The 25,704-nt window shown below is 59.4% G+C and overlaps 1 protein-coding gene across 6 annotated transcripts in view; it reads left to right on the forward strand.

Annotated features, from left to right (window-relative positions):
- The window catches only part of DGKZ (diacylglycerol kinase zeta), a 61,157-nt gene extending 38,248 nt beyond the window's left edge, over nt 1–22,909 (forward strand). For 3 of the 6 annotated variants that reach the window (XM_038764032.1, XM_038764035.1, XM_038764033.1), the window contains exons 2-31: nt 6,883–6,985; nt 7,361–7,456; nt 9,442–9,519; nt 9,689–9,745; nt 11,644–11,712; nt 12,410–12,481; nt 12,643–12,759; nt 12,913–12,984; nt 13,252–13,347; nt 13,600–13,682; nt 13,822–13,882; nt 14,014–14,127; nt 14,232–14,372; nt 14,812–14,890; nt 15,094–15,149; nt 15,395–15,457; nt 15,950–16,023; nt 16,113–16,224; nt 16,444–16,643; nt 16,850–16,950; nt 17,086–17,165; nt 17,855–17,924; nt 18,132–18,172; nt 18,608–18,765; nt 18,934–18,965; nt 19,499–19,542; nt 20,147–20,267; nt 20,737–20,770; nt 21,024–21,123; nt 21,665–22,909. In XM_038764032.1, coding sequence (XP_038619960.1) covers nt 6,883–6,985; nt 7,361–7,456; nt 9,442–9,519; nt 9,689–9,745; nt 11,644–11,712; nt 12,410–12,481; nt 12,643–12,759; nt 12,913–12,984; nt 13,252–13,347; nt 13,600–13,682; nt 13,822–13,882; nt 14,014–14,127; nt 14,232–14,372; nt 14,812–14,890; nt 15,094–15,149; nt 15,395–15,457; nt 15,950–16,023; nt 16,113–16,224; nt 16,444–16,643; nt 16,850–16,950; nt 17,086–17,165; nt 17,855–17,924; nt 18,132–18,172; nt 18,608–18,765; nt 18,934–18,965; nt 19,499–19,542; nt 20,147–20,267; nt 20,737–20,770; nt 21,024–21,123; nt 21,665–21,781 — 2,641 coding nt within the window. In that variant the 3' untranslated portion in view covers nt 21,782–22,909. Of the gene's footprint in view, nt 1–4,714; nt 4,939–5,669; nt 6,427–6,882; nt 6,986–7,360; nt 7,457–9,441; nt 9,520–9,688; nt 9,746–11,643; nt 11,713–12,409; nt 12,482–12,642; nt 12,760–12,912; nt 12,985–13,251; nt 13,348–13,599; nt 13,683–13,821; nt 13,883–14,013; nt 14,128–14,231; nt 14,373–14,811; nt 14,891–15,093; nt 15,150–15,394; nt 15,458–15,949; nt 16,024–16,112; nt 16,225–16,443; nt 16,644–16,849; nt 16,951–17,085; nt 17,166–17,854; nt 17,925–18,131; nt 18,173–18,607; nt 18,766–18,933; nt 18,966–19,498; nt 19,543–20,146; nt 20,268–20,736; nt 20,771–21,023; nt 21,124–21,664 lie in introns of those variants that run through there. The other 3 variants (XM_038764030.1, XM_038764031.1, XM_038764034.1) reach the window with 3 other exon arrangements.
- The last annotated feature ends 2,795 nt before the right edge of the window (nt 22,910–25,704 follow it).

Genomic DNA, 25,704 nt, shown 5'->3' on the forward strand with positions numbered 1-25,704 from the left:
ACCACCCACCTCTGGCCCAGCAGCCCCTCTGCCCTCCCCTCGCAGCTCCTCTGCCCCCGCCTTCACAGGATCCCAGGATTGGGGATCTTCAAGCCAGTAGAAGTTCCAGGAGAATCTGGCTTGACACTCTCCCAAGCACTCGGTACGGTACTCTGCACACAGTAAGTGCCTAGTAGATACCATTGATCATTTTGAGAGCTCGACATTCTTTTCAGCCCTCAGCATGCCAGGTGCCCTCAAGATGCCGGCCCCCAGCGCTCAGGGTCAGCTGGCCTGTGGCTCCTAGCCGCTGTATTTCCCATCAGCCGTCCTTCAGACCTGTGTCCCGGGCCCTGCCCTGGGGGTCCAGCCGTCGGCCCCTGGGGTCCAAGTGGACCAGAGGCTCCGGTCTGAGTCCCGATCCACGTCCGGGCCTTCGAGCACCCCCAGCCCGGAACCCTAGGGCTTACCGCAGCCCCAGCGCCCAGCGGGGTGACCTTTAGGCGTCCTGCACAGCAGGCGAGATCTGAGAGGAGACAGAGAGGCAGGAAGAGGCTGCTGTAAACGAGGGGGGTTGGGGGAGGGGACCACAGCAGTGAAGGCTCTCACACCCCCAGCCCCTACAGAGGATCGGGGTGGAGGGAGGATGGGGTCTGGGCTGGGGAAAGAAAGGGGGCTGGAGCTGTGGGGAGCCAGGGAGACAGAGAGGTAGATTGCTAGAGGCGAAAGGTGGCAGCAACTAAGATAGGAAGAGTGTCCCAGGATTACTGAGCAGGGGCGGGGTTTCTATGGAGACCAGAAGAACAGGAAGTGGGTAGCACCCAGTGCCGGGAAATTCTGGGAACCACGAGGGGACTGCTCTGACCCACAGGCTGAACGGTAGAGAGGCAGAGTAGGATTCCCTCCTAACTTTCTGGGGCCACCCGGGGCATCTGGCAAGTGTGAAGGTGTGATGTTGTATTGACCATCATGCTCAAGAAGGAGCCTGGGGTACTACTGGGACTCAGAGTCCCCCAAATCCACTGGGAAACCTGAACTCATGCAGGAGGGGACTCTGCGTCGATCACTCCAGCAGCCATAGTATTTATTGAGCACTTGTTGTGTGCAGAGCCTTGTACTGAGCACTCAGGAGAGTGCAATCTAGATAGAAGTCCATGAGTCCTGCATTCAAGGACCTTACACTCTAGCGAGGATGACCAACACCAGATAAATTTCAGATGGAAAACAAGTGTTCATGCAGTAGAGCGTGTCAGCCGATATGTGTGGGGTGCAGCGGAGGGAGGGAGGGAGCGTGTGCAGCCCGTGATGAGGTGGAGGGGGGACAGATTGGCTGAGCGGCCCTACCCCCTGGAAATGAAATAAGGCCTAGAAGAGTCCCACACGGGCCGGTAATCTTTAGTTCGTCCCATTGGTTCCTGTCAAGGGTGGCAGCATCCGATTCCAGTTGCAGTCCCTGCATGCCTGAAATGGGGGACTGGGGACTTCCTTTCTGTGGAGGGCAGGGGGAAAGGGAGAGGCAGGAGGGGTGCCGCTGGGCCTGGACAGCAGGTTAGGGTGTGGGCGGTTATCCCCCTGGGCTCCCCAGAACACCTGCACGGGAGCCCACCCTTCGCCACCGACATCTGGCTGCGACCACAGTCCGCCCCTGGTTCATTCATTCAATCGTACTGAATGCTTACTGTGTGCAGCGCACTGTACTAAGCGCTTGGAAGAGTCCAGTATAACAGTAGACACTGCCCACAACGAGCTTACAGCCTGGAAAGGGAGACAGAAATTAATATAAATAAATAAATTACAAATATGTACATAAGTCCTGGGGGGCTGGGAGGGGGATGAATAAAGGGATCAAGACAGGGAGACCCTGATGGGAGTGGGAGAAGAGGAAAGGAGGAGTCAGGGAAGGCCTCTTGGAGATGTACCTTCAATGAGGCTTTGAAGGCAGGGAGAGTAATTGTCTCTCAGGTTAAGGAGGCAGGGCATTCCAGGCCAGAGGTAGGATGTGCAATGAGTTTGAGGTACAGTGAGAAGGTTAGCACTAGAGGAGTGAAGTGTGCGGGCCAGGTTGTAGTAGGAGAGTAGTGAGTTGAGGTAGGAGGGGGCAAGGAGATTGAGTGCTTTAAAGCTGTTCCCTTCCCAGAGTGGGACTCCAGGGCCTCCGAAGAGGGACCTGGACCCCGGGGTCTGTCGGGCTGGTAGCGGAGGACTCTTGGTCCTGTCCTGGTTGAGTCTCCCAGTTCTCAGTCTATGCAGGCCTCTATGGCGGATCCGGGAGGGGAGCTCCAGAGTTTTGCACTGTGCCAGGTGGGCGCTAAAAGGAACGTTTCTCCCGGCCAGTTTGTCTGACAGGACTTCCCTCATGAGCATGGCTTCCTGGTGCCTCCCTCCATCTTGTTTCCCTGGATGCTGTGGGGGGAGTCCACCCTGCCTGCCCTACAGAGAAAGTCACCCAGAGGAAGTCACACAGAGAAAGTCTCCTGGCCCACAGAATGTTGGGTTGAGCGAGGGAGGCCGGCATCCCGTTCTCCTCCCCAAGCCTCTTCCCTTTGTGGAATGAGAGGCAGGAGGGGCCCGGGGCTGTGGCCTAACTCCTCCCCCTCACTGACTGTGGCCTTTTGTTCCCAGTGACACCGAGTCAGGCGGCCAGCCAGGGTGACTAATCTCTAGTGTGGATAGCTGTTAGAGAACAGACCGTCCGGGACAGGAGAAAGCTGACCCTCAGTGGAGGATCTCAGGGGCTGCTGGCTGGCGGGGGAGGAAAGACCGAGGGGCCAGGAGCCGGGCTGGCATCCAGGAACCCCATTAATACAACCTGCCCCCGGCCTCTGGGGTCGTTGGGACACAGGTGGGAGGGGACGCCCAGGGCTGCCATGGCCCCGGACTGCAGCCGCTTCTGAGAGAAGTTGTGAGGGGGCAGCGATTATGTCAGGGTGAGGGGGCATGGGGGTCCCTCTGCCCCTTAAGATGCTACAGAGGAGGGGTCTCCTCCACCTATGCAAGTTGCAAATCCAGTGAGTCCACCCCAGAAAAGTAACTGCCTCTAGGGACAGGATGTTACAGGTGTCTGCAGAGTGCCCATGTAGGTTTGGGGGAGGGGTGTGGGAGGAGTTTCTTGCCCACCTCCTACCAGGACAGCTCCTTCAGGCCCAGGGGTACCTGTCTATAATCAGGACCCAATGACAGTGGTTCCCCCTCCCCACCCTAAGCAAAGACAGGGGCTGCTTCCAGTCAACCCTATCATGGTGTGTCCTGTCTGGCACCCAGAGGATGAGGCACACAATTACTTTCCCCCGGGGCCTGCATTTAATTCCAAGAGCTCAAAGTGCCTTTCCTCCCCCACCTCCTGGTCTTCAGGGAAGGAGCAGATGAGGTGCTTACTCCGGCCAGAGAAGATGCTCCTTAGGTAGCCTGGCAGCCAGCGAGCAGCCGTAGACAGCGTGGCCCTGGGCAGGAGATCAGCCCAGCTGGGTGATCCTTGGGATGCAATGCAGGGAGAGCAGTCTTTCCTTTGGCTTCACAGCCCCTAAGGCCAGCGCGGTTACTCCCAGAGGAGGGAAGGCGAGGCACGGACCAGAGTCTAGAGCCTCGGAGGAGCAGCTCACCCGTTTCCGGGCTCCCTGCCCCGTGCTCCATCTAGCCGCCACGCTCTTTACCAGATCAAAGCCGGCAGGCAGGCGGGCGTGGGTGCAGTGGGCACCAGCGTGCAAGAGAGGAGACACTGCCTTTGCAGCTAGAGACAGCCTCCTCCCCCTCCTCTGCCTCTCCAGCTCCTCGGGGCTCCCGTAGACTCCAGACAGACCCCAGCTTTGCCCCTCACCCCACCCGGCTCCCCATGCTTCCCTGGTTCGTTCAGTCATTCATTCAATCGTATTTATTGAGCACTTACTGTGTGCAGAGCACCATACTAAGCGCTTGGAAAGTACAAGTTGGCAACATATAGAGACAGTCCCTACCCAACAACGGGCTCACAGTCTAGTAGCGGGAGACAGAAAACAAAACATGTGGACAGGTGTCAAGTCATCAGAACAAATAGAATTAAAGCTAGATGTACATCTTTAACAAAATAAGTAGAATAGTAAATACGTACAAGTAAAATAAATAGAGTAATAAATCTGTACAAATATATATACAGGTGCTGTGGGGAGGGGAAGGAGGTAGGGCGGTGGGGATGGGGAGGAGGAGAGGGAAAATGGGGGCTCAGTCTGGGAAGGCCTCTTGGAGGAGGTGAACTCTCAGTAGGGCTTTGAAGGGAGGAAGAGAGCTAGCCTGGCGGATGTGCGGAGGGAGGGCATTCCAGTTCAGGGGGAGGACGGGAGTCGATGGCGGGACAGGCGAGAATGAGGTACAGTGAGGAGGTTAGAGGCAGATGAGCAGAGGTTGCGGGCTGGGCTGGAGAAGGAGAGAAGGGAGGTGAGGTAGGAGGGGGCGAGGTGATGGACAGCCTTGAAGCTGAGAGTGAGGAGTTTTTGCTTGATGCGTAGGTTGAATGGCAGACACTGGAGATTTTTGAGGAGGGGAGTAACATGCCCATAGCATGGTTCCTGCCCTGAGGGTAGGGGGTAGGCTCCACCTCCCCATGGGGGGCACTGGCCCATTTTGGCTTCTCTGTCCTTGGGTCCCTCACGCTGCTCACACCGTGGCCGTGACTCACTAGAGGTGGCTGCCAGAGCGGTGGCGTCAGAGCACGCTCTTCTCCTCCCCCTTTCCCACGCCACCACAGGGTGCTGCTAGCAGGGCAGTTGGGTAGGAGAAGTGCACCGTGGCTGGCTCTCAGGTTCCCGGCCACACTGCCGTAGCCCTTTGGGCCTCCACCCCAGCCTGGGGAAGATTCAAGGGACCGAGCCACCCGCCCCACCGGAGAAGCAGAGACAGACCAGATCCCCTCAGGGACCCCCTTCCCAGCAGGCCTCGAGGAGGGTGAGGGGGTGGTCTGCGAATCAAATCTGAGCACTGCTTTGGAAGGTAGGAACGAAGAGCATTTGGAGATGAGAGCCGGGGGTCCGTGAGGCGCCTTCTGATTTTCCTTTCGACCCACCTGAGGGATGGGTGCTGTTTGGGCAGCCCAGGGCGGGCTCTGGACAACAGGGTGCCTGAGCCCCGGGGGGTGTCTCTGTGTATCTCCTTCCTGTGCCATTCTCTGTTTGAGACCCGACAAATTTCTTCAGGAAGGGCTGCGGGCTGTCTGGGGGAGAGGTACCCTCAAGGGACCTGGTATTTCTGGTTTGTGGTCCTTTATCCCCACAGATCAGGGGTTGGGGGGTGACCCTTAGGACCCCATCTGACCTTTGCCCCTCCCAGCTGTCTGACTCTTACTACCCTCCCCCATGGCTGCCCTGGGGTCCCCGAGTGCTGAACCGTGTCACCTTCACACCAGGACGAGGCTTCAGCTGGGGTTTGGGGACAGGTCCTTAGCCTCCAGGTGGCCGGAGATGGGCAGAGGGCAGGTTAGGCACTTTCCTATCCTGCTGCACTCCAGGCTGCGGGTACCCAGGGCAGCCAGGCCACCTCGTTCGGGACCACTGCCCTCACGACTCCCTGTCTGGGGCTTGGGCAGGGGATGACCAAATAGCCACCTTTCCGAGCCCCTCCGCCCCTTCCCCCCCAGCCCCCGGAGCAGAGACCAGGAACCAGCCTGGGCCTGGGCACCAGGTGGGCACCAGGTCCTTACAGCTTCTGGTTTCTGTGCCCCACAGCCGCCGCCCCTGCCATGGAGACCTTCTTTAAGAGACACTTCAGGAGGAAGGGGCCAGGGGCGGGGCCCCAAGGGCAGCGGCGGATCAGTGGTTTGGCCATGCCCACGGGCAAGGCCCGGCGCCGCTCCCCGGCCGGCCTGCCCTCCACCTTGCTGACTCAGCGGCGGCGTTCCAGCAGCCAGCTCCTGGGCGGCAGCATGGGGGACTCCTGCTGGCGCCCCGGCCCCGCGCCCCCCGGCCATGGCTCCCGGGTCACCGTGGAGGAGGGGGACCCCGGGGACCGGAAGTGGCGTGCCATCAAGGCCCACCCACTGGCAGCCCCGATGCTGCTGGCTGGCCTCATCCAGATGAGCGAGGAGGAGGAGGAGGAGCAGCAGCCAGGGGATCCGGGGAGCCCGGGGCCACCTGCCCCCCAGGAGGACAGCCAGGGTGGCAAGGAGCCCAGGGATTCCCATCCCCATCAGCTGAGCTCCAAGCACCTCCTCCAGATCCCCCGCTGCCTGCGGCGCCACAGCTCCTCCCACCTGCTGCCCGCCGACGCCGTCTACGACCGGGCACTGTGGGGTCTGCATGGCTACTACCGGCAGCTTGGCCAGCGCCGGCCCTCAGGACAGTCCCTGGGCCCTGCTGCCCGCAGGAGCTCGGTCCCCCCAACCAGCCCGCTCCTACCCATCCGCCTGCGCCCCCTGTCCCGCAGGCGGCAAGTGGCCATGAGGCGCAAGTCGGCTGGGCCCGAGGCCTGGAGCCCACTCCTCTTGTAGGTAGAGCGATGCCCGAGGAGGGCACGGTGGGCCGGGCAGAGCCGGACCATCACTGGCCTCCCCGGGGTCCCATGGGTCTCTGTCCTCCAAGGGGCTGCAGGGAGTCAGGGAATAGACCATGGTCTGGGGCCTTTTCCTCCCAGCGGGCCGGGAGCCCAGGGTGAATCTGGATCTGGACATCTCCAGTATGCTGTCTCAAGGGCCCTGGGGTGCTGACGGGGCAGGCGCGGGGGCCGCTGCCTTGGACGAGATCGTGCTGGACCTGTCTCTCCCACAGCAGCTGGGCGGGTGGACACTGGTTCTCTGCCAGCATAGGGGTGGTGCCGGTAGACGCTTTCTCGCTGGCACTAGCGGGCGAGGACCCCAGCAAGGTGCCCAGGGAGGGAGGGAGGGAAAGGAAGGACAGAGTTTTCCCCCTGCTCCCAGATTCTCAGCCTCTCCCTGCCTTCCAGGAAAGCCATCGCCAAGTCGGGCCTTCAGCACCTGGCCCCCCCAACCCCTGGGGCGCTGTACAGCGAGCCTGAACGGCAGATCCGCAGCACGGTCGACTGGAGCGTGAGTACCACGGCGGGCGCGGGGAGTGGGGGGTCACCTTCCTCGGAGGGCAACAGGAGCCCAGGTGGGACCTTACTGAGCACTTACTCTGTGCAGAGCACTAGACTAAGCGCTTGGGAGAGCACGATATAACAGAGTTGGTAGTCATGTTCCCCGCCCACAACAACTTACAGGCTAGAGAGGAAGACAGACATTGTTATGAGTAAATAAGCCACTCTGTGGTGGGACCCGCTCCCTCTCTTCTGCCCCTCTCCTGACTCGGAACAGCCCCTCCTCTACTTGCCCCCCCTTGGCCGCTCTCCGCTGGTGGTCCCCCGCTGTGGTGCCCGAGGGGGCGGGCAGAGCCGTCAGCGTTTCCCCCTCTGGGTCCCCCAGGAAGCAGCCGCCTACGGGGAGCACATCTGGTTTGAGACCAACGTATCTGGGGACTTCTGCTACGTGGGGGAACAGTATTGCGTGGCCAAGATGCTGGTGAGTGGGCACCCCTGGTGCCAGCTGGGCAGGCCCGGAGGGCTGAGCCCATGGGAGTGCTGCCCCCTGGTGGCAGCCCAGCTGAGCGTTTTACTGGGTGCTCCCAAGGGCCTTGTACAGTGCTCTCTGAACGGATCAGATGTTCAATTAATACCGACAATGAATGCGTAGGGTCAAGGGGTGTCCGAGGAGTTGCTTGGGGAGCCAGACCCCTGCTTCCTCTCCAGGGGGTCGTGGGAAGGATGACTCGCTTCCCTGGAACACCCCTGACATCCCCCCTTCCCTTTTCATTCATTCATTCAATCGTATTTACTGAGCCCTTACTGTGTGCAGAGCACTGTGCTAAGCGCTTGGGAAGTACAAGTCGGCAACTCTTAGACTGTGAGCCCACTGTTGGGTAGGGACTGTCTCTATATGTTGCCAACTTGTACTTCCCAAGCGCTTAGTACAGTGCTCTGCACACAGTAAGCGCTCAATAAATACGATTGATGATGATATAGAGATGGTATAGACAGGTGCTGTGGGGAGGGGAAGGAGGTAAGGCGGGGGGGGATGGGGAGGGGGGGAAAGGAAGGAGGGGGCTCGGTCTGTGTGCAGAGCACTGTCCTAAGCACTTTGGAAGTGCAAGTTGGCAACATATAGAGATGGTCCCTACCCAACAGCGGGCTCACAGGCTAGAAGGGGGAGACAGACAACAACAAAAAAAATATAAACCAGATAAAATAAATATGTACAAGTAAAATAAATAGAGTAGTAAATACATCCAAGCTTCATGCTTCATACTTCATACTTCATGCTGCTGCCCGGATTATCTTTGTCCAGAAACGCTCTGGGCATATTACTCCCCTCCTCAAAAACCTCCAATGGCTACCAATCAATCTGCGCATCAGGCAGAAACTCCTCACCCTGGGCTTCAAGGCTGTCCATCACCTCGCCCCCTCCTACCTCACCTCCCTTCTCTCCTTCTACTGCCCAGCCCGCACCCTCCGCTCCTCCACCGCTAATCTCCTCACTGTACCTCGTTCTCGCCTGTCCCGCCATCGACCCCCGGCCCACGTCATCCCCCGGGCCTGGAGTGCCCTCCCTCTGCCCCTCCGCCAAGCTAGCTCTCTTCCTCCCTTCAAGGCCCTACTGAGAGCTCACCTCCTCCAGGAGGCCTTCCCAGACTGAGCCCCTTCCTTCCTCTCCCCCTCGTCCCCCTCTCCATCCCCCCATCTTACCTCCTTCCCTTCCCCACAGCACCTGTATATATGTATATATAGTTGTACATATTTATTACTCTATTTATTTATTTATTTATTTATTTATTTTACTTGTACATTTCTATCCTATTTATTTTATTTTGTTGGTATGTTTGGTTTTGTTCTCTGTCTCCCCCTTTTAGACTGTGAGCCCACTGTTGGGTAGGGACTGTCTCTATGTGTTGCCAATTTGTACTTCCCAAGCGCTTAGTACAGTGCTCTGCACATAGTAAGCGCTCAATAAATACGATTGATTGATTGATCCAAACATATATACATATATACAGGTGCTGTGGGGAGGGGAAGGAGGTAAGGCAGGGGGGATGGGGAGAGGAAGGAGGGGGCTCAGTGTGGGAAGGCCTCCTGGAGGAGGTGAGCTCTTGGTAGGGCTCTGAAGGGATGAAGAGAGCTCATTCATTCATTCACTCAGTCGTATTTATTGAGCGCTTACTGTGTGCAGAGCACTGTACCAAGTGCTTGGGAAGTCCAAGTTGGCAACGTCCACCCCCACCCCTGGCATCTCCTTTCATCCCACCCCACGGTGAGCCCCTGGTACCGGCACCCCTCCTCCTGGAAAGGCTGTCTCCTGCTCCTCGGGCCGTCCTATGAGTCGGGGAGGCTGAAGCTGGAGGGTTTTTTCCCAGTGGTTGCAGCCGCTCCTCTCACGGTGGCCGGGCGATGAGTGGGTGGAGGGAACACGGACAGGCCAAGTGACACTGACCCCGGCGCCCTTCCTACCCACAGCAGAAATCCGTGTCCCGTCGAAAGTGCGCGGCCTGCAAAATTGTCGTGCACACCCCCTGCATCGAGCAGCTAGAGAAGGTGAGGCCGGGCCGGCTGCCCTGGGCGCCCAGCCCGGTGCCCTCTTCTGCCTTCCTGGGGAGCCCCCAGCCTCTCTGGAACGGCTGCGGGGAGGGGAGGGGAGGGCAGGGCTCCGGCGGCAGGAGGTGGGCCAGTGGTTTCAAAGTTTCCTCTCTCTGATTCCCCGCAGATTAATTTCCGCTGTAAGCCTTCCTTCCGGGAGTCCGGTTCCAGGAATGTGCGGGAGGTAAGATCCCAGATGGGAAGCATAGGCCGGAGGGTAGCCTCGGGGTTCCTCAGCTACCATGGAAGCCAAGAGGGCCCAGGTTTTCACCCTTCCCAGGAGTGACAGATTCCTCCCGTGTCTCCGCCTGCCGCCAAGGAATGATCCCGTGGCTCCCCTGCTGACCACCAGGGGGCGTGGTTATTCATTCATTCATTCATTCAATCGTATTTACTGAGCGCTTACTGTGTGCCGAGCACTGTACTAAGCGCTTAGGAAGTACAAGTTGGCAACATATAGAGACGGTCCCTACCCAACAACGGGCTCACAGCCTAGAAGGGGGAAGGTTAGGTCTCGGTTGCCGCAAAACCTGATGATGACCCCCCCCGCCTTACCTCCTTCCCCTCCCCACAGCACCTGTATATATGTTTGTATGTATTTCTCTATTTATTTTATCTGTACATATTCTATTTATTTTATTTTGTTAATATGTTTTGCTCTCTGTCTCTCCCTTCTAGACTGTGAGCCCACTGTTGGGTAGGGACTGTCTCTATATGTTGCCAACTTGCACTTCCCAAGCGCTTAGTACAGTGCTCTGCACACAGTAAGCGCTCAATAAATATGATTGAGTGAATGAATGAATGAATGACAATGATAATTGTATTTATTAAGCGCTTACTATGTGTCAGGCACCGTTCTAAGCTGCCGGGGCAGATACAAGCTAATCAAGTGGGACACCGTCCTTGTCCCACGTGGGACTCACAGTCTTAATCCCCGTTTTACAAATGAGGGAACTGAGGCGCAGAGAAGTTCAGTGACTTTGTCCAGGGTCACACAACAGACAAGTGGCGGAGCCGGGGTTAGAGCCCCGGTCCTTCCGACTCCCAGGCCCGCTCTCTATCCACTGGCCCACCCTGCTTCTCAGAGATGGAAACGTACGGGGCTCTGAGGCAGTGACCTCCAAGAGAGGACACGCTTCCATGGAGACCCTGCAGGGCAACAGTCATCACCAAGGAGCAGGACTCCAGGCTCCTCTCCCAGCTCTGCCATGGACTTTTCAAAGGCCTCTAGGGCCGGCCCCTCCCCTTCTCTCGATGTCCCAGCTTGTGTCTCTGTAAATGGGGGTGAGGGCCTCGCTTTGTCTCCCCTCCTTACAGCTTGCTTTGTCCAACTACTTGGCCGGAGCTCTGTGCGGAACCCGCCTGGAGCTTTCTGGAGCTTGGAATTGGCCTCCCTGACTCTTGGGACCCCATGGGATGGCTGGAGGGTGGTGAGGGGATGTGGAGCAATCAGGAAGGATCAGAAGCAGAAGGGGGCATCGCCAGCCTGTTCTAGGTTGCTCCCCCCTGCCTCCTGCCCCTCCCCTGTCACCTTTAAAGCACTCAATCACCTTACTCCCTCCTACCTCACCTCACTACAACCCAGCCCTAGCACTTTTCTCATCTAGTGCTAACATTCTCACAGTACCTCAGGCTCGTTTAGCTGTCGACCTCTCACCCACATCCTGCCTCTGGCTTGGAAAACCCTCCCTCTTCATATTTGGCAGTTACTCCCACCCCCCCCTTCAAAGCCTTACTGAAGGCACATCTCCTGCAAGAGGCCTTCCCTGACTAAGCCTTCCTTTCCTCTTCTCCCACTTCCCTCTGCACCACCTTGACTTGCTCCCTTTATTCATCCTCCCTCTAAGCCCAACAGCGCTTACCTACATATCTGTAATTGTATTTATTTCCATTAATTTCCATCTCCCACTGTAGACTGTAAGATCAATGTGTGCAGGGAATGTGTCTGTTACAAGCACTTAGTACAGTGTTCTCCTCACAGTAAGCTCTCAAATAATGACAATAGTGACATTTGTTAAGCACTTACTGTGTGCCAAGCACTGTTCTAAGCACTGAGCAATTGATGGACTGACTGTCTTACAGCCAACGTTCGTGCGGCACCATTGGGTTCACCGGCGCCGCCAGGACGGGAAGTGTCGTCACTGTGGAAAGGTGAGACCCCTGAGCCGGGCCTCCCTGCCCCTGAAGCTGGGAGCCCAAGGGGGACACAGCCTCCCTACCAGCTGGTCAAACAGTCAATTAATCAGTCCTTGAATTTCCTTATTAACTCCATGGAACAGCTAGCCACGGGAGGTGTGTGAGTCACCCAAGACCCAAAGGGAAAGGGCCTTCTCTGCATCTCCCAGGAGTCCAGGGCTGCCCCAGCTACCTTCCAATTACCAAAAAAAAGTTAATTGTATCAAATGTCCAAGACCACAAGTCCCTTGAGCTGGATGAGGGGCAAAATGAAAGGAAAAAGCCACAGTCCTGGCTAAAGAGGGGCCTACATCCTGAATGAGACAACAGTGAACCAGACAACCTTCAGGAGAAGGAAGGATACCGCGTACCTGGGAAAATTATGTTTTTAAGTTCCAGTGCTTTAACCTGGGCAGGAAAATGGGTAGGGTAGAAGCTGTGGGGTTTGGAACAAGTGCCCAGCGGGCCTAGAGAGAGAAAGAGTGAGGAGGAGGAGGAAGGCAGATTAGCAGCCAAAGGTGAAGTCCAGTTGGGAGAGTCACCTTGTCCATGCCCAAAAGGGGAGTTGCCCTCTGCCCTCCTCCCATGGGATCGTGGGATTGTTTCCGTGGTTGGCAGCAGTGGCCCGGCCTGGGGTGGCGGGGCTCTGAGAGTGGTTCTCCGCCTGTCCTAGGGTTTCCAGCAGAAGTTCGCCTTCCACAGCAAAGAGATCGTCGCCATCAGCTGCTCGTGGTGCAAACAGGCGGTGAGTATCTGCCCTCTGACTCCCAGGGGTCTCCCCAGTGGTGAGGTGCAGACCCCCCAGCTCAGTGCTCACTCTCTCTCTCTCTCTCTCTCTCCCCCTCTCTCTGTCTCTTTCTCTCTCTCTCTCCCCCTCTCTCCTACTTCTCCCCGCCACCTCTTCAGTACCACAGTAAGGTATCCTGCTTCATGCTGCAGCAGATCGAGGAGCCTTGCTCTCTAGGGGCCCATGCCGCTGTGGTCATCCCCCCAACCTGGATCCTGCGGTCCCGACGCCCCCAGGTGCGTCCCAGCCCTCTCGCGTCCCCCTCCCCAACTCCGGCCTTGGGCGGGGTAGGCGAGGCCCCCCCCTCCCCTCCCCCAGCTCCCTGCTCGTAGGCCTTTCTCCGAGGAGTTCGCATGTCCCTCATCCCCCGTCTCCTCCGCCCCTTGCAGAACCCACTAAAGGCCAGCAAGAAGAAGAAGAGGACGTCCTTCAGGAGGAAGTCCAGCAAGAAAGGGGCCGAGGTCAGGGACACGGACTAGGGGCTGGGGGTGGGGTGAGGTGGCTCTGGGGACTGAGCGTTGAGCTGAAACGTTCGAACACGTTTCAGAGTGTTGAAAATCTGAAAGGGAGAAGGCAGAGTGGGGGGGGAAGGTTCGACCGGGCAGCCAAGATTTTCGGCAAGAGGGGGTTCTGGTCCCTGCCAGCCCCAGCCTTGAGCCAGCGGGGGCTGGACGCGACGGAGGAGCCCGAGGTGAGTGGGACTGATGGGCAAGGCGGCTGTGTTGCAGGAGGGCCGCTGGAAACCCTTCATCATCAAGCCTACCCCCTCACCCCTCATGAAGCCCCTGCTGGTGTTTGTGAACCCCAAGAGTGGAGGTAACCAGGTGAGCCCCAACCCCCAGGGCCCCACCCCGAGGCCCCTTCTGAGGGCAGGCCCTCCGACTTGCCCCAGCCCAACTCAGGTCATGGAGTGACCCTGCCCCAGTGGCCCTGAAAAAGTTCTCCAACCCTCCTTCTTTTTTCCTCTCTGCCCCCAGACCTCTGGGCTTTGGCCCTGTCTTTCCCTGTGGGCCCCTCCCTCGCCCTGGGTGTTCCTACCCAGTTCAGGTCCCTCTTCCTCCTTTCTCTCTCTACAGGGGTCCAAGATTATCCAGTCCTTTTTATGGTACCTCAACCCTCGTCAAGTGTTTGACCTGAGCCAGGGTGGCCCCAAGGAGGCGTGAGTAGCAGGAGCTAGCCGATCAAGGGCTGGCTGGGGCCAGGGGGCTGGGAGGGGGGGAGCTGAGCCCTCCTAAGGGTCCGAGGGCCATCGGGCACCTGGTCCCCCAGCCCTTTGAGCCTCCATCTCTGCCCCGCAGGCTGGAGCTGTACCGCAAGGTTCACAACCTGAGGATCCTGGCTTGTGGGGGTGATGGGACGGTGAGTTCCCCGGGCCAGCCGCCCACCCTCCAGGACTTTTCTGGGGGTATGGGGGTGGGAGCGGGTGGTGACCCAGGGCTGAGGCTCCTTCCAGAGTGAAGTTGAGCCCCTGCTGCCCTTTCCTTCACTAGGTGGGCTGGATCCTCTCCACCCTGGACCAGTTGCGCCTGAAGCCCCCACCCCCTGTGGCCATCCTCCCGCTAGGCACCGGCAATGATTTGGCCCGGACCCTCAACTGGGGAGGGGTGAGCCTTGGCAAGGGGAGGGAGGGAGGGGGAGGATTCTGGGTGCTGGGAGTCAAGAGAGGGGAAGGGACCCCCAGCTTCAGCTCCTGGCCTGTGGCCCTCAGGGCTACACGGACGAGCCAGTGTCCAAGATCCTGTCCCATGTGGAGGAAGGGAACATCGTGCAGCTGGATCGCTGGGACCTCCAGCTGGAGCCCAACCCGGAGGCCGGGCCCGAGGAGCGGGACGAGAGCGCCACCGACAGGGTGAGTTCCTGACACAGCGGGGGTTCCAGCCTGGGAATGGGTCTGTTTGTTGTTAGATTGTGCTCTACCGACTGCTTAGTACGGTGCTTTGCAGGCAGCAAGCGCTCAGTAAATACAGTCGAGTGAATGAATGAAGCAAGATCACCCCTGCCCAGAGCGGGAGGGAGCATGGCAGCTGGAGTAACTGGCTCAGGACAGGCTGCCCATCTAACCCTGTGTTGGTGCCTGGGGCCTAGGGGAGCCTCTTGGAGAAGTCTCAACCCACCCTCAGGGAGTGAAGGGGAGCCATTGGCCAACCCACACTCCCCGGGACCTTGCCCCCCACACCCACCTCACTCTCATGGTGAGAGCCCCAGACCTGGGATTCCCAGGGAAGATTTCCCCGGGACACTAGGGTGACACTAGCAAGGGCCTCAGAGACACCTTGACTGCCTTCCAGCTGCCCCTGGACGTCTTCAACAACTACTTCAGCCTGGGCTTCGATGCTCACGTCACCCTGGAGTTCCACGAGTCCCGAGGTCAGTGGCTCCTGGAGCTGAGGGCGGGGAGGCCGGACTGTTGAGGGAAGGCCAGGGCCAGAGCGGGGGGCAGGCTGAGCCGAGGCAGAGGAGATGGCGAGGGGGTGTGGAGGGGCATAGCGGGGCTTTCGGCTCCTCTGCTCCCCGCCCTGTCACCGGAGTGGCCTTTCCCACGTCCCACGGGTCCCACCTCTTCCTGGCAGAGGCCAATCCTGAGAAGTTCAACAGCCGCTTCCGGAACAAGATGTTCTACGCTGGGGTGAGCCTTCCCCTCTGGCTTGGGGGCTTCTTAGCCTGGGCCCCAGAGTCTGACACGGGAAGGCCATCCCAGGGCCTCACCCGAGATGCTTCCCTGGAATGCGCCTTCACGCCCTGCTCCCTCCTCCCTGTCGTGGGTGGATGGTCCCTCCCTGGCCTAGCTGCCTGGGCTCTGAGGAGGGTGGCTCCTGAGTGGGGCTGGGGTCCCCCAGGTCAGGGTTGATCCCACATCTCCTCTGCTGGCAGACGGCATTCTCCGATTTCCTGACTGGCAGTTCTAAGGACCTGGCAAAGCACATTCGAGTGGTGGTGAGTGAGCGGGGACCCCCCCCCCCCCCAGGGGACGAAGGGTGGGGGGCAGATCCCTGTGGGAAGACTTGCTTATATGAGGGCTAACCCTGGCCCTGGAGGGTTGTATTTGTAGGAGGGGTGACAAGCAGCAGGGGGCTGGTTCCTTCGTTCAACATATTTACTTAGCGCTTACTCTGTGCAGAGCACTGTACTGAGCGCTTGGAAGAGTACAGTACAACAATAGACAGTCACATTTCCTGCCCACGATGAGCTTACAGTCCAGAGGAGGGGAGACATTAATACAAATTAATTACAGCTATGTACATAAATGCTGTGGGGCTGGGAGTGAGAAGGAACAAAGGGGGCCCGTGAGGGTAATGCTGAAGGGAGTGAGAGAAGAGGAAAGGGGGAGTTTAGTCAGGGAAGGCCTCCTGGAGGAGATGTGCCTTCACTAAGGCCTTGAACGTGGGGAGAGTAATCGAAGGGCTTCTCTTTGCACGGGGGCTGCAGTGTGATGGCACTGACCTGACCCCCAAGATCCAGGACCTGAAGCCTCAGTGCATCGTCTTCCTGAACATTCCCAGGTAAAAGAGTTGCCCCAGCCCCGCCCCCTGCCCCTCCCCACCATCCCTGTCACCGGGCGGCCCTCCGGAACGACCTTTCCCACCTGCAGGTACTGTGCCGGCACCATGCCTTGGGGGCACCCGGGGGAGCACCACGACTTTGAGCCCCAGCGGCACGACGACGGCTACCTTGAGGTCATCGGCTTCACCATGACGTCCCTGGTGAGCTGGGCCCCGCCCTGGGGAAAGCGTCCAGCCTGGAGTGAGACCACACCCGGGCCTGGGTCCTGGCCTGTCCTCCTGGCTGTCCGTTGGATCAGGGCCAAATGAGGGGAGCACTGTGGGTCTGGGAAGGGGCGCACTACAGCCTGGGATGGGGTGAGGCTGGGGACTGGACCGGGCTGCAGAGTGCGGGGGTCCTGATGGTAGCTCTCCCCTCAGGCGGCCCTGCAGGTGGGAGGGCACGGCGAGCGGCTGACCCAGTGCCGGGAGGCGGTGCTCACCATGGCCAAGGCCATCCCCGTGCAAGTGGACGGGGAGCCCTGCAAGCTGGCGCCATCCCGCATCCGCATCGCCCTACGCAGCCAGGCCTGCATGTTGCAGAAAGCCAAGCGCCGCAGTGCCCTGCCTCTGCACAGCGAGTACGGCACTGCCCCGCCCCGCTCACACCTCCGGCCCTTCGCCGCCCAGACAGTCCCGGGGCCCCAGACCCCTGCCTGGCTCCCTGGTGGGAAGGATCCGAGGACGGGGACCCTTGCTCCCCCACCCCCAGCCTTGCCTGCTCCCAGCAGTGCACCTCTGGTTCCTTCTTGTTCTGCCCCTCTCTGACCCCCGCTTCCTGCTGCAGTCAGCAGCCGGTCCCTGAGCAGCTGCAGATCCAGGTGAGCCGGGTCAGTATGCACGACTATGAGGTGCTGCACTACGACAAGGAGAAGCTGAAAGAGGCCTGTGAGTGAGCTCGGGGGGCCGGGGGCAGGTGGGGGCCACCCTTCCGTCATCCTTCCCCCTCCCCGGGGAAGATGAGGGCCAGCCCACTTCAGCCCACCAGGAGAGCAGCTGAGGCCCGTGTTCTGGTTCTTTCAGCGGTGCCGCTGGGGACCGTGCTGGTGCCAGGGGATAGCGACCTGGAACTGTGCCGGGAGCACATCGAGAAGCTGCAGCAGGTGAGGGCCGATGCGGAGGCAGGCGGACCCTCGGGTGGGATGAAGGGGGCAGGAAGGGTCCGCCTGCCTCGGACGGCGGATGGCTGGAAGGGTCCAGCCTCCCTCCGCCGGGGAACCAGCCTTCTTGAGGGGCCTCAGAGCAGTGTGGCCAGGGGTAAAGAGGAAAGGGGGTTAAGCGGAGAGGGTACGGAGCACATGGGATCACTCTGGGGGGAAGAGAGCCAGATGAGAGCAGCTTCTGCCCCCGGGGGGTGTCTTCTGCAAGGATGCTGGGGTTATTCCCTGGAGCCCTTGGGGCCAGTGGAGCCTCTGACCTCTCTCTCTGTCTCCCTCCCTTCCCACTGCATCCCTGCACCGTTAAGATCAGCTTTCCTGTTCATTCATTCATTCAATCGTATTTATTGAGTGCTTACTCTGCGGAGAGCACTGTACTTGGCATCCTAGTAATGAACGTTCTTTCCAGTTTGTTGTTACGTTTCGATGGTATTGAGTATTCCTTTGGTTCCTATTGTCCCTAGAAGAGTGTTCAGCCCCAACAGTTATGGGACACTTTAAAGTTTGTAGTTGGGTCTCGCCAGAATAAAGATCGCAAACCCCTGGCCTCAGGGAAGAAGTTTTGGGCCGGTCTGTGTGTGCACAGCCCGGAGCCGTGGAAGCCCCGGCCTCTGACTGTGCTTCTTTCTGAGCAGGAACCAGAGGGGGCTGGGGCTGGGAGCCCGCTGACCCAGAAGCTGTCATCCAAATGGTGTTTTCTGGATGGTGAGTGCTGCCTGGTTGGGTGGGATTTGGGCCCCCGCTCCGTACCCAGTTGCCGGCCCTGCCAACGCCAAGCGTCCTCCCTGCCCACTGAGGGGCTCTGCTAGGGAAGCTGGCGGGCACGGGTGGCAGCTGGAAAGGCAGAGGTGCCAGCTGGCGGGGCTGTTCCCCCTAGGCACTATTGTAACCAGCTTTCTCTCATTCCCACAGCCACGACAGCAGATCGCTTTTACAGGATCGACCGGGCCCAGGTGAGGCCCCCCCTCCCACCAGCCCCAGAGCCCATGGTTGCCCATGGTTGCCCCCGTCACCTCTGCTCCTCTAGCCCTGGGTTTAGGCTCTCTCAGCAGGAAGTGCTGCAGGATGTGGGGATTGGGGACAGGGTGACAAGCTGTCCCAGGCTGCTCTGGGCAGGGCTTCCCCTAGCCTGCACATGCGCGCTCTCTCTGTCTCCCCCCCCACCCCTCCCCCCACCCCCCCCAAACCGGGGCCAGCAGACCCAAGTCTGCATTCCAGAATGCTTTCCCTTACTCCATTCCTCCCCATGGACCTCTCACTCGCCACTGCAGAAATAGTCTGAGGGACCCCCTTTTCTCTTCCCCAGTTGTTCTTGGTGGGCACTTGGTTGGGGGGTGGGGGCTGCCTGCAGAGGCCCTAACAGAGTGACTTTCCTCCCCGTCCCCCAGGAGCATCTGAACTATGTGACAGAGATCGCCCAGGATGAGCTGTATGTCTTGGACCCAGAGCTGTTGGGGACGCCCCCAGGGCCCGAGATTCCAGCTCCTACTAGTCCTCTGCCTGAATCCCCTCTTGACACCTCAGTGCCCCCATCACCCAGAACAAGGTGAGCACCCCCTCTGGGTTGGGTGCCCTTGCTGCGGGGAGAGTCTGGGTCCCCAAGATTGGCCAGGGAGAGGGGAATCCCCTTACGGAGAGTGCGGGGGCTGGGAGGGTCACCTGGGTCAGTCGGCCCACACCACAGCCTCGTCTCGTTCTCTCATTCTCTTCCCAGGACAGAATCCGATGGTTCAAGGCCCTCCAAAGGTGAGGGCGGTCCCCACTCCCGCTCCCAGAGACTCAGCCCTCCAACCCCTTCCTATTGGTTTCCTGACAGGTCAGGGGCTCCTGTGCCCTCCCAGGCCTCTGGGGAAAGCAGGAGCTCCCCCCACCACCAAGGAGTGAAGGTCTGGGGGCTGCCTACCAAGAATGAAGGTCCTTTTGGGTCCTCAATCAGCCCCAGGAGGCTATTGGAAAGGAGTGGGAGGGTTGGCTGGGCTTCAGCCTAGCATGGGCTGTGGTGGGAAGTGGGCCTTCTTCAAAGAGGCCCCCGACCCATTCCAGACTGCAACCCCCAACTCACTCATTCCCCCTGCCCAGGCTCTGGGACTCTCTGAGTCTCATCAGGGCAAGGCCTGACCTGGGGTGAACCCGGCCTCTGCCCTCGAGACGCCCCCTGCCCTAGAGATCAGTTGGCATCTGCAGGTCCCCTGGGTTAGGTCCAGCGCTCACAAGGCTTTGATAGCCACACTGCCCAATCCTTGGGTTCTGACCGGAAGGTGCTTTCTCTCCCTCCCCAGATGAAACGCTGACGGATGCTGCCAAGAATAACGACTTCTGCAAGGTATCCCTTGCCTTACGTTTCTCCCTCTCACCAGGCCTCCCCACTGTTCCCTAGAGTGATACTCAGCAGCCCTCCCCAGGGTTCTTAGTGCTGCTTTCCGCCCCCTCGCCCATCCCAGGTGACATCCCAGGAGGCATCCAGTAGGCCTCCTGGTCTCCTGAGTAGAGCCCTGGCCCACTCAAGGCCCTATCTTTTCTAGCCCACCAGGAGATTCCCCCATCCCTGCTCCCCTGCCCCTCAGGACCCAATAAGGTGCAGGGGTGTGGGGATGCAGTGTCCATCCCCCATCGCCCTCTCTGTTTCCACCTGGGGGAAACTGGAACTCCCGTTATGGATGGGCACAGTGGCATCTGCATGCAAAGTTTGGACGAGCCTGCCGGGAGGAACCACAGGTCCCAGCAGCCCACAGGGAAACACTGCCCCAGCCCTCTTCCATCCCTGGGGAAATGGTCAGGCCCAGTCAGGCTCCGGGCCAGATATGGGCCCAGCCTGGATGCCAGATTTTGGGCTTGGGCAGGGCTCTGGTTGGGCAGATGGATGTGGCCGGGGAGAGGGGAAGGGGTTTTCACAGAGCTCCCTTTCTCCCTGCCCTGTGACCCTTTAGTTCCGGGAGCTGCACCAGGCCGGGGGGGATCTGATGCAACGGGACGAGCGGGGCCGAACCCTCCTGCACCACGCGGTCAACGCCGGCAGTAAAGACATCGTCCGCTACCTCCTGGAGCACGGTGAGAAGCGGTGGGGGTCAGCGGAGGCCTCATGCTAGGGGATGCTGTGAGCGCATGCACACACAAAAACACGAACACACCCCACCAACCCACCTACCAACCACCACCATAGGCCCCACCCAGTAGATAAAGCAACAGTCAGGGGCTGGCTTCTCCCTCCCCACCTCTTGAGCTTTCTGGAGAGGAAAGGTCATAGACATGAGGTTCCGAGGTGGAGCTGGAGCCCAGAACCCAACAGAGGAGGCCCAGCCCGGACCCAGGAATTCCTAGCTGGGGCCTGCCCGGCCATACAAGTGGTCAGAGGAAGAGGCTGGGGGACAGAAGGAAGCTTCCAGAACTGTGAAAGGATGTGTGTGTGTGTGTGTGTGTGTGTGTGTGTGTGTGTGTGTGTGTGTGTGTGTGTGTGTGTGTTGGGGCTGGGGGGTGGCCAGACACCAGAGTGTACCCATTTTTGTGATTCCGTCCCCAGCCCCCTCAGAGATCATTGATGCCGTGGAAGAAAAGTAAGTAGCCAGAGCTCGAGTTGTTCTTTCCCCTTTCGGTGCCCCCAGACCAGGCCCCTCCCCAATGGTTGGGACAGTGGGAGTGAGGGCAGCAGGGGAGGGGGAGAAGATGGGCCAGGACAGGTGAAGAGGCATAGCCATGAAGAAGGCCTCTGGAGTAAGGCTTGAAGTGGGAGGAGAAGGGGAAAGGGAAGTGGGGAAGTAAGCCGGGGGGGGGGTCTGGCTCTCACTCCACTCTTTCTCCCCCTGGCAGCGGGGAGACCAGCCTGCACCAGGCTGCCGCCCTGCGCCATCGCACCATCTGCCATTACATCGTGGAGGCCGGGGCCTCGCTCATGAAGACGGACCTGCAGGTAGCTGGCCAGGGAAGGGCAGGGCGGGGCGGGCAGGATGGGCAAGGAAACTAGGTCCCGAGCCAGGCTCACCTCCGACCCGAGATCTGAGGCCCTCTGCCCACCCCCAGGGCCCTTAGAGACAGGCGAAAGGGGAGCTGGGGCGCCGGGTACCAAGGACGGCCCTCTCAGTGAAGAGTAGGATCTGGCTGAGAGTTGGGCGGATGGGGGAGACCCTTCCTTAGTTGGAGACATTCTCTGAGACAAGGCTGAAAGAAGAGGCTGTCCTGGTGCTTGCAGTGAGGTGGGGTGCTGGGCCTGGTTGTGGGGAGCTACCTGAGCCTGTCAGGGAGGGACCCCAGGGCTGGGCTGGGGCCGACCCTTCCTCCTCAGCTCCGGCCCGGAGACCCCCATCCATCCCCCAGACCTGGACTGTGCTTGGTGGAGGGATGGTTGCAGCCAGCAGGAAGGAAGGAGTTGGTGCGCATGTGGACTCTGGCTGCTGTTTACTGAGCTTACCCCTTATCCCCACCCCCACCCCCCTTTTCCGTGGCCTCTGCAGGGGGACACCCCAAAGCACCGGGCAGAAAAGGCTCAGGACTCAGAGCTGGCCGCCTACTTGGAGAACCGGCAGCACTACCAGATGATCCAGAGGGAGGACCAGGAGACCGCGGTGTAGCCAGCCTGCTCAGCCAGCCCACCCAAACCAGCCAGCAGGACTGAGCCCGGGGGCCTCTCTCCTCGGGGCGGGGCGGGGCTGTGTGCCCCCAGGAGCCAGCGGCTCCCATTTCCCCGACCCCTCCCTTACTGCCACATTCCAGGTGGGCAGAGGCACCGCTGCAGTGCCAGGCGGCCAGCACCTCGGCAGGCCCCGAGGGGAGGATGAACTCACGAACGAGGCTCTGCTGTGGAGCCAGTGAGAGCCGCCTAGGAAGCGGCCGCCAGATCCGCCCTGCTGGGGTCTGGGGCGCCCCGGGCTCTGGGCCGGGCCTCTATCTTGGATCTGGAATGCCTCCGCTGACAGTTTCCTCCAATTGGGCCAGAAGGGCCCCAGAGCACAATGCCACACTGGAGCCCTGAGAACCCAACCTCAGCAGGGAAATTGCTGACCTTGCCACCTCCCCGACACCCCCCCATCCACCTCCGTACTCCAAACTTAGCACAAATCCCACCCTGGCCCCCAGCTGCCCAGAGCGGTCAGGTCTCTGATGAGTGAAGCAGGGAAGGGGGAGAGGAGTTGAGGGGAAAGGGCGGGAGAGCTGGTAGGAGGAAGGGTCTAGAGAAGTCGGGGGCGGTGTGAATTGGGAGCAGCTGGGGAAAAGGGAGGTGGATTGGAGAAGAATGGGTAATTGAGAAGAGAGCAGCACCGGGGCCGTGGCGGGTCATGTGGGAGAAGGAAGTGAATGGACTGGTGTTGGGGATGGGGAGACAAGATAGGACAAGATGGGAGGGCGGGGGAGCTATTTTGGGGAGTGTCCTCAAGTGACAGCTGAAACCTGGGATGGTAAGTTCCAGGAGCATTCTGAGGAAGCTGAAGACCGGCTCTTCCCCTGCGGCCTCTGGGAGTGTCCCCCCGGAGGCTCTCCTCCCGTGTCCAGTCCGGGCGCTCCTCCTCCTTCACCCCCTCACCCTGGGCAGTGCCTGACCCCTTCTCTCACTTAGTCCTAGCCAGAGGACCATGGGCAGGGTCCAGGTCCGGCTCCCAGCGATCCCAGGGAGGGGCCAGCAGCCACAAGGGGATGTTGTCACTTGCATTTTGTTTACAACCTGGCTGCGTGTGACTCAGTAAATTTTTTTTTCCACTTTGTGCCTTATTCCACCTTTTGTCCTTCCTGCTTAGACTGTGAGCTCCGTGTGAGACAGGCACTGCGTCTGACCTCGGTATGTTGACTTCTCCCCCAGCACTGGGCCTGCTGAGGTGATTCCCTGGTTGTTGAAAAGAGTGATGTGTCTCAGAAGATTCCTAGGGACCCTCCCCCCCACGTCGAGCCCAGACCCACAGAAACCAGACAGGTCCTGGCCCATCCACAGCCAAATGGGAACAAGGAGTCCATTTATGAAACAGAATAAAGGAGCAGGATGGCCTAGTGTGTAAAGATGGCTCTGGGAGCCAGAAGGACCTGACACATCTGCTGTGAGACCTTGGGAAAGATTTAACTCCTCTGTGCCTGTTATCTCATCTGTAAAATGGGGATTAAGACGGGGAGCTGTATGTGGGACAGGGACTGTGTCCAACCTGATTATCTTGTATCTACCCTAGTGCCTAGTACAGTGCTTGGCACATAGTAAGCACTTAGCAAATACCATTAAAAAGAAAATGGCCTGGACACCCAAGCCAGAGGGATGAGGATGGGCAGGACTGGGAGAGAAGGATCCCCTGTCAGCTCCTTCATCCTCCTCCTGCTACTGAGGAGGCTCCTGGATGCATCTGCCCATCATCCTGTGGAACAGGATCTGGGAAGTGGCCTTAAGGTCCAGCTTCTCCTTTGCTTCGTACTTGGTGGTGAGAGCTTTCAGCCCCTTCAGAGCTAAGTCCTTCATTCATTCAGTCGTATTTATTGAGCAGTAACTGTGCAGAGCACTGTACTAAGCACTTGGGAAGTACAATCCAGCAACAAATAGTCAATCCCTGCCCACAACGGATGGACGGCCGCCCGGGGTGAACCGGGACATGAGGGTCCGCCCCAGAGCTGGGAAGGGGCAGAAGTGCAGGGGAAGGTCCTTTTCTGGAAGGCCGTGAAGGCCGAGGCCCGCCGGACTACAAGGAGAGCCCTGTGCCCGCACAGCGGGCATCACCTGGGCATCGCGCCTCCCTCCCTTGCCCGGATGTCTCTAGATGTTGCCGACTTGTACTTCCTAAGCGCTTAGTACAGTGCTCTGCACACAGATTGAACCCCCTCCTTCCACTCCCCCTCCTCCCCCTCCCCATCCCCCCGCCTTACCTCCTTCCCCTCCCCACAGCACCTGTATATATGTCTGTACGTATTTATCACTCTATTTATTTATTTATTTTATCTGTACCTATTTATTCTATTGATTTTATTTTGTTAATATGTTTTGTTCAGTTCTCTGTCTCCCCCTTCTAGACTTTGAGCCCACTGTTGGGTAGGGACCATCTCTAGATGTTGCCATCTTGGACTTCCCAAGCGCTTAGTACAGTGCTCTGCACACAGTAAGCGCTCAATAAATACGATTGAATGAATGAATGAATGTCCTGCGGCCGCCATAGCCGAGAACGGGGCAGCCGCCAGGGGGCGTGCGGGGAGCGCGGACTATGCACTCCCTCTCGCCGCCGCTAGGGGGCGCTCCCGGGGGCGCGGACTGTGCCCGCCGCCAGGGGGCGTGCCCGGGGCGCGGACTGCGCCCGCCCGTCCCGCCGCCGGCAAGGGGAGTACCAGGGGCGCGGACTGCGCCCACCGCCGGCAGGGGGCGTGTCCGGGGCGCGGACTGTGCCCGCCAGTCCAATCAATCAGTCAATCAATCAATCAATCGTATTTATTGAGCGCTTACTGTGTGCAGAGCACTGTACTAAGCTCTTGGGAAGTCCAAGTTGGCAACATATAGAGACAGTCCCTACTCAACAGTGGGCTCACAGTCTAAAAGGGGAGAGACGGAGAACAAAAGCAAACATACTAACAAAATAAAATAAACAGAATAGATATGTACAAGTAAAATAAATAAATAAATACGTACAAACATATGTACATATATACAGGTGCTGTGAGGAAGGGACGGAGGTAAGACGGGGCGGGGGCTGTGCCCGCCGCCGGCAGGGGGCGTGTCCGGGGTGCGGACTGCGCCCGCCCGTCCCGCCGCCGGCAGGGGGCGTACCAATCAATCAATCAATCAATCAATCGTATTTATTGAGCGCTTACTGTGTGCAGAGCACTGGACTAAGCGCTTGGGAAGTACAAGTTGGCGACAGCGCGGACTGCGCCCGCCGCCGGCAGGGGGCGTGTCCGGGGCGCGGACTGCGCCCGCCCATCCCACCGCCAGCAGGGGGCGTTCCCGGGGCGCGGACTGTGCCCGCCGCCCTTCCCGCCGCCGCCGGTAGGGGGCGTTCCCGGGGCGCGGACTGTGCCCGCCGCCCTTCCCGCCGCCGCCGGCAGGGGGCGTGTCGGGAGGAGGGGAGGGCAGTGTCTCGGTGCCGCCCCCTGCACCCTCCAGGGTTACGAGTGAAGAACTGAACCCTCTACGGGACCAGACCTCTAAGCCCTCTAGGAAGGGCTTCCCCTTCCCAGGTCTCCCCCTTCTAGACTATCAGCCCACTGTGGCGACCCAACAGCGGGCTCACAGTCTAGAAGGGGGAGACAGACGACAAAACTAAACATCTTCCTCCCTTCAAAGCCCTGCACATAGTAAGCGCTTAATAAATGCCATTATTATTATTACTGAGAGCTCACCTCCTCCGAGAGGCCTTCCCACACTGAGCCCCCCCCTCCTTCCTCTCCCCATCCCCCCCGCCTTACCTCCTTCCCCTCCCCACAGCACCTGTATATATGTTTGGACGTATCATCATCAATCGTATTTATTGAGCGCTTACTATGTGCAGAGCACCGTACTAAGCGCTTGGGAAGTACAAATTGGCAACATATAGAGACG

The sequence above is a fragment of the Tachyglossus aculeatus genome, chromosome 22, assembly GCF_015852505.1.
Source record: "Tachyglossus aculeatus isolate mTacAcu1 chromosome 22, mTacAcu1.pri, whole genome shotgun sequence".
Classification (NCBI taxonomy): Eukaryota; Metazoa; Chordata; class Mammalia; order Monotremata; family Tachyglossidae; genus Tachyglossus; species Tachyglossus aculeatus.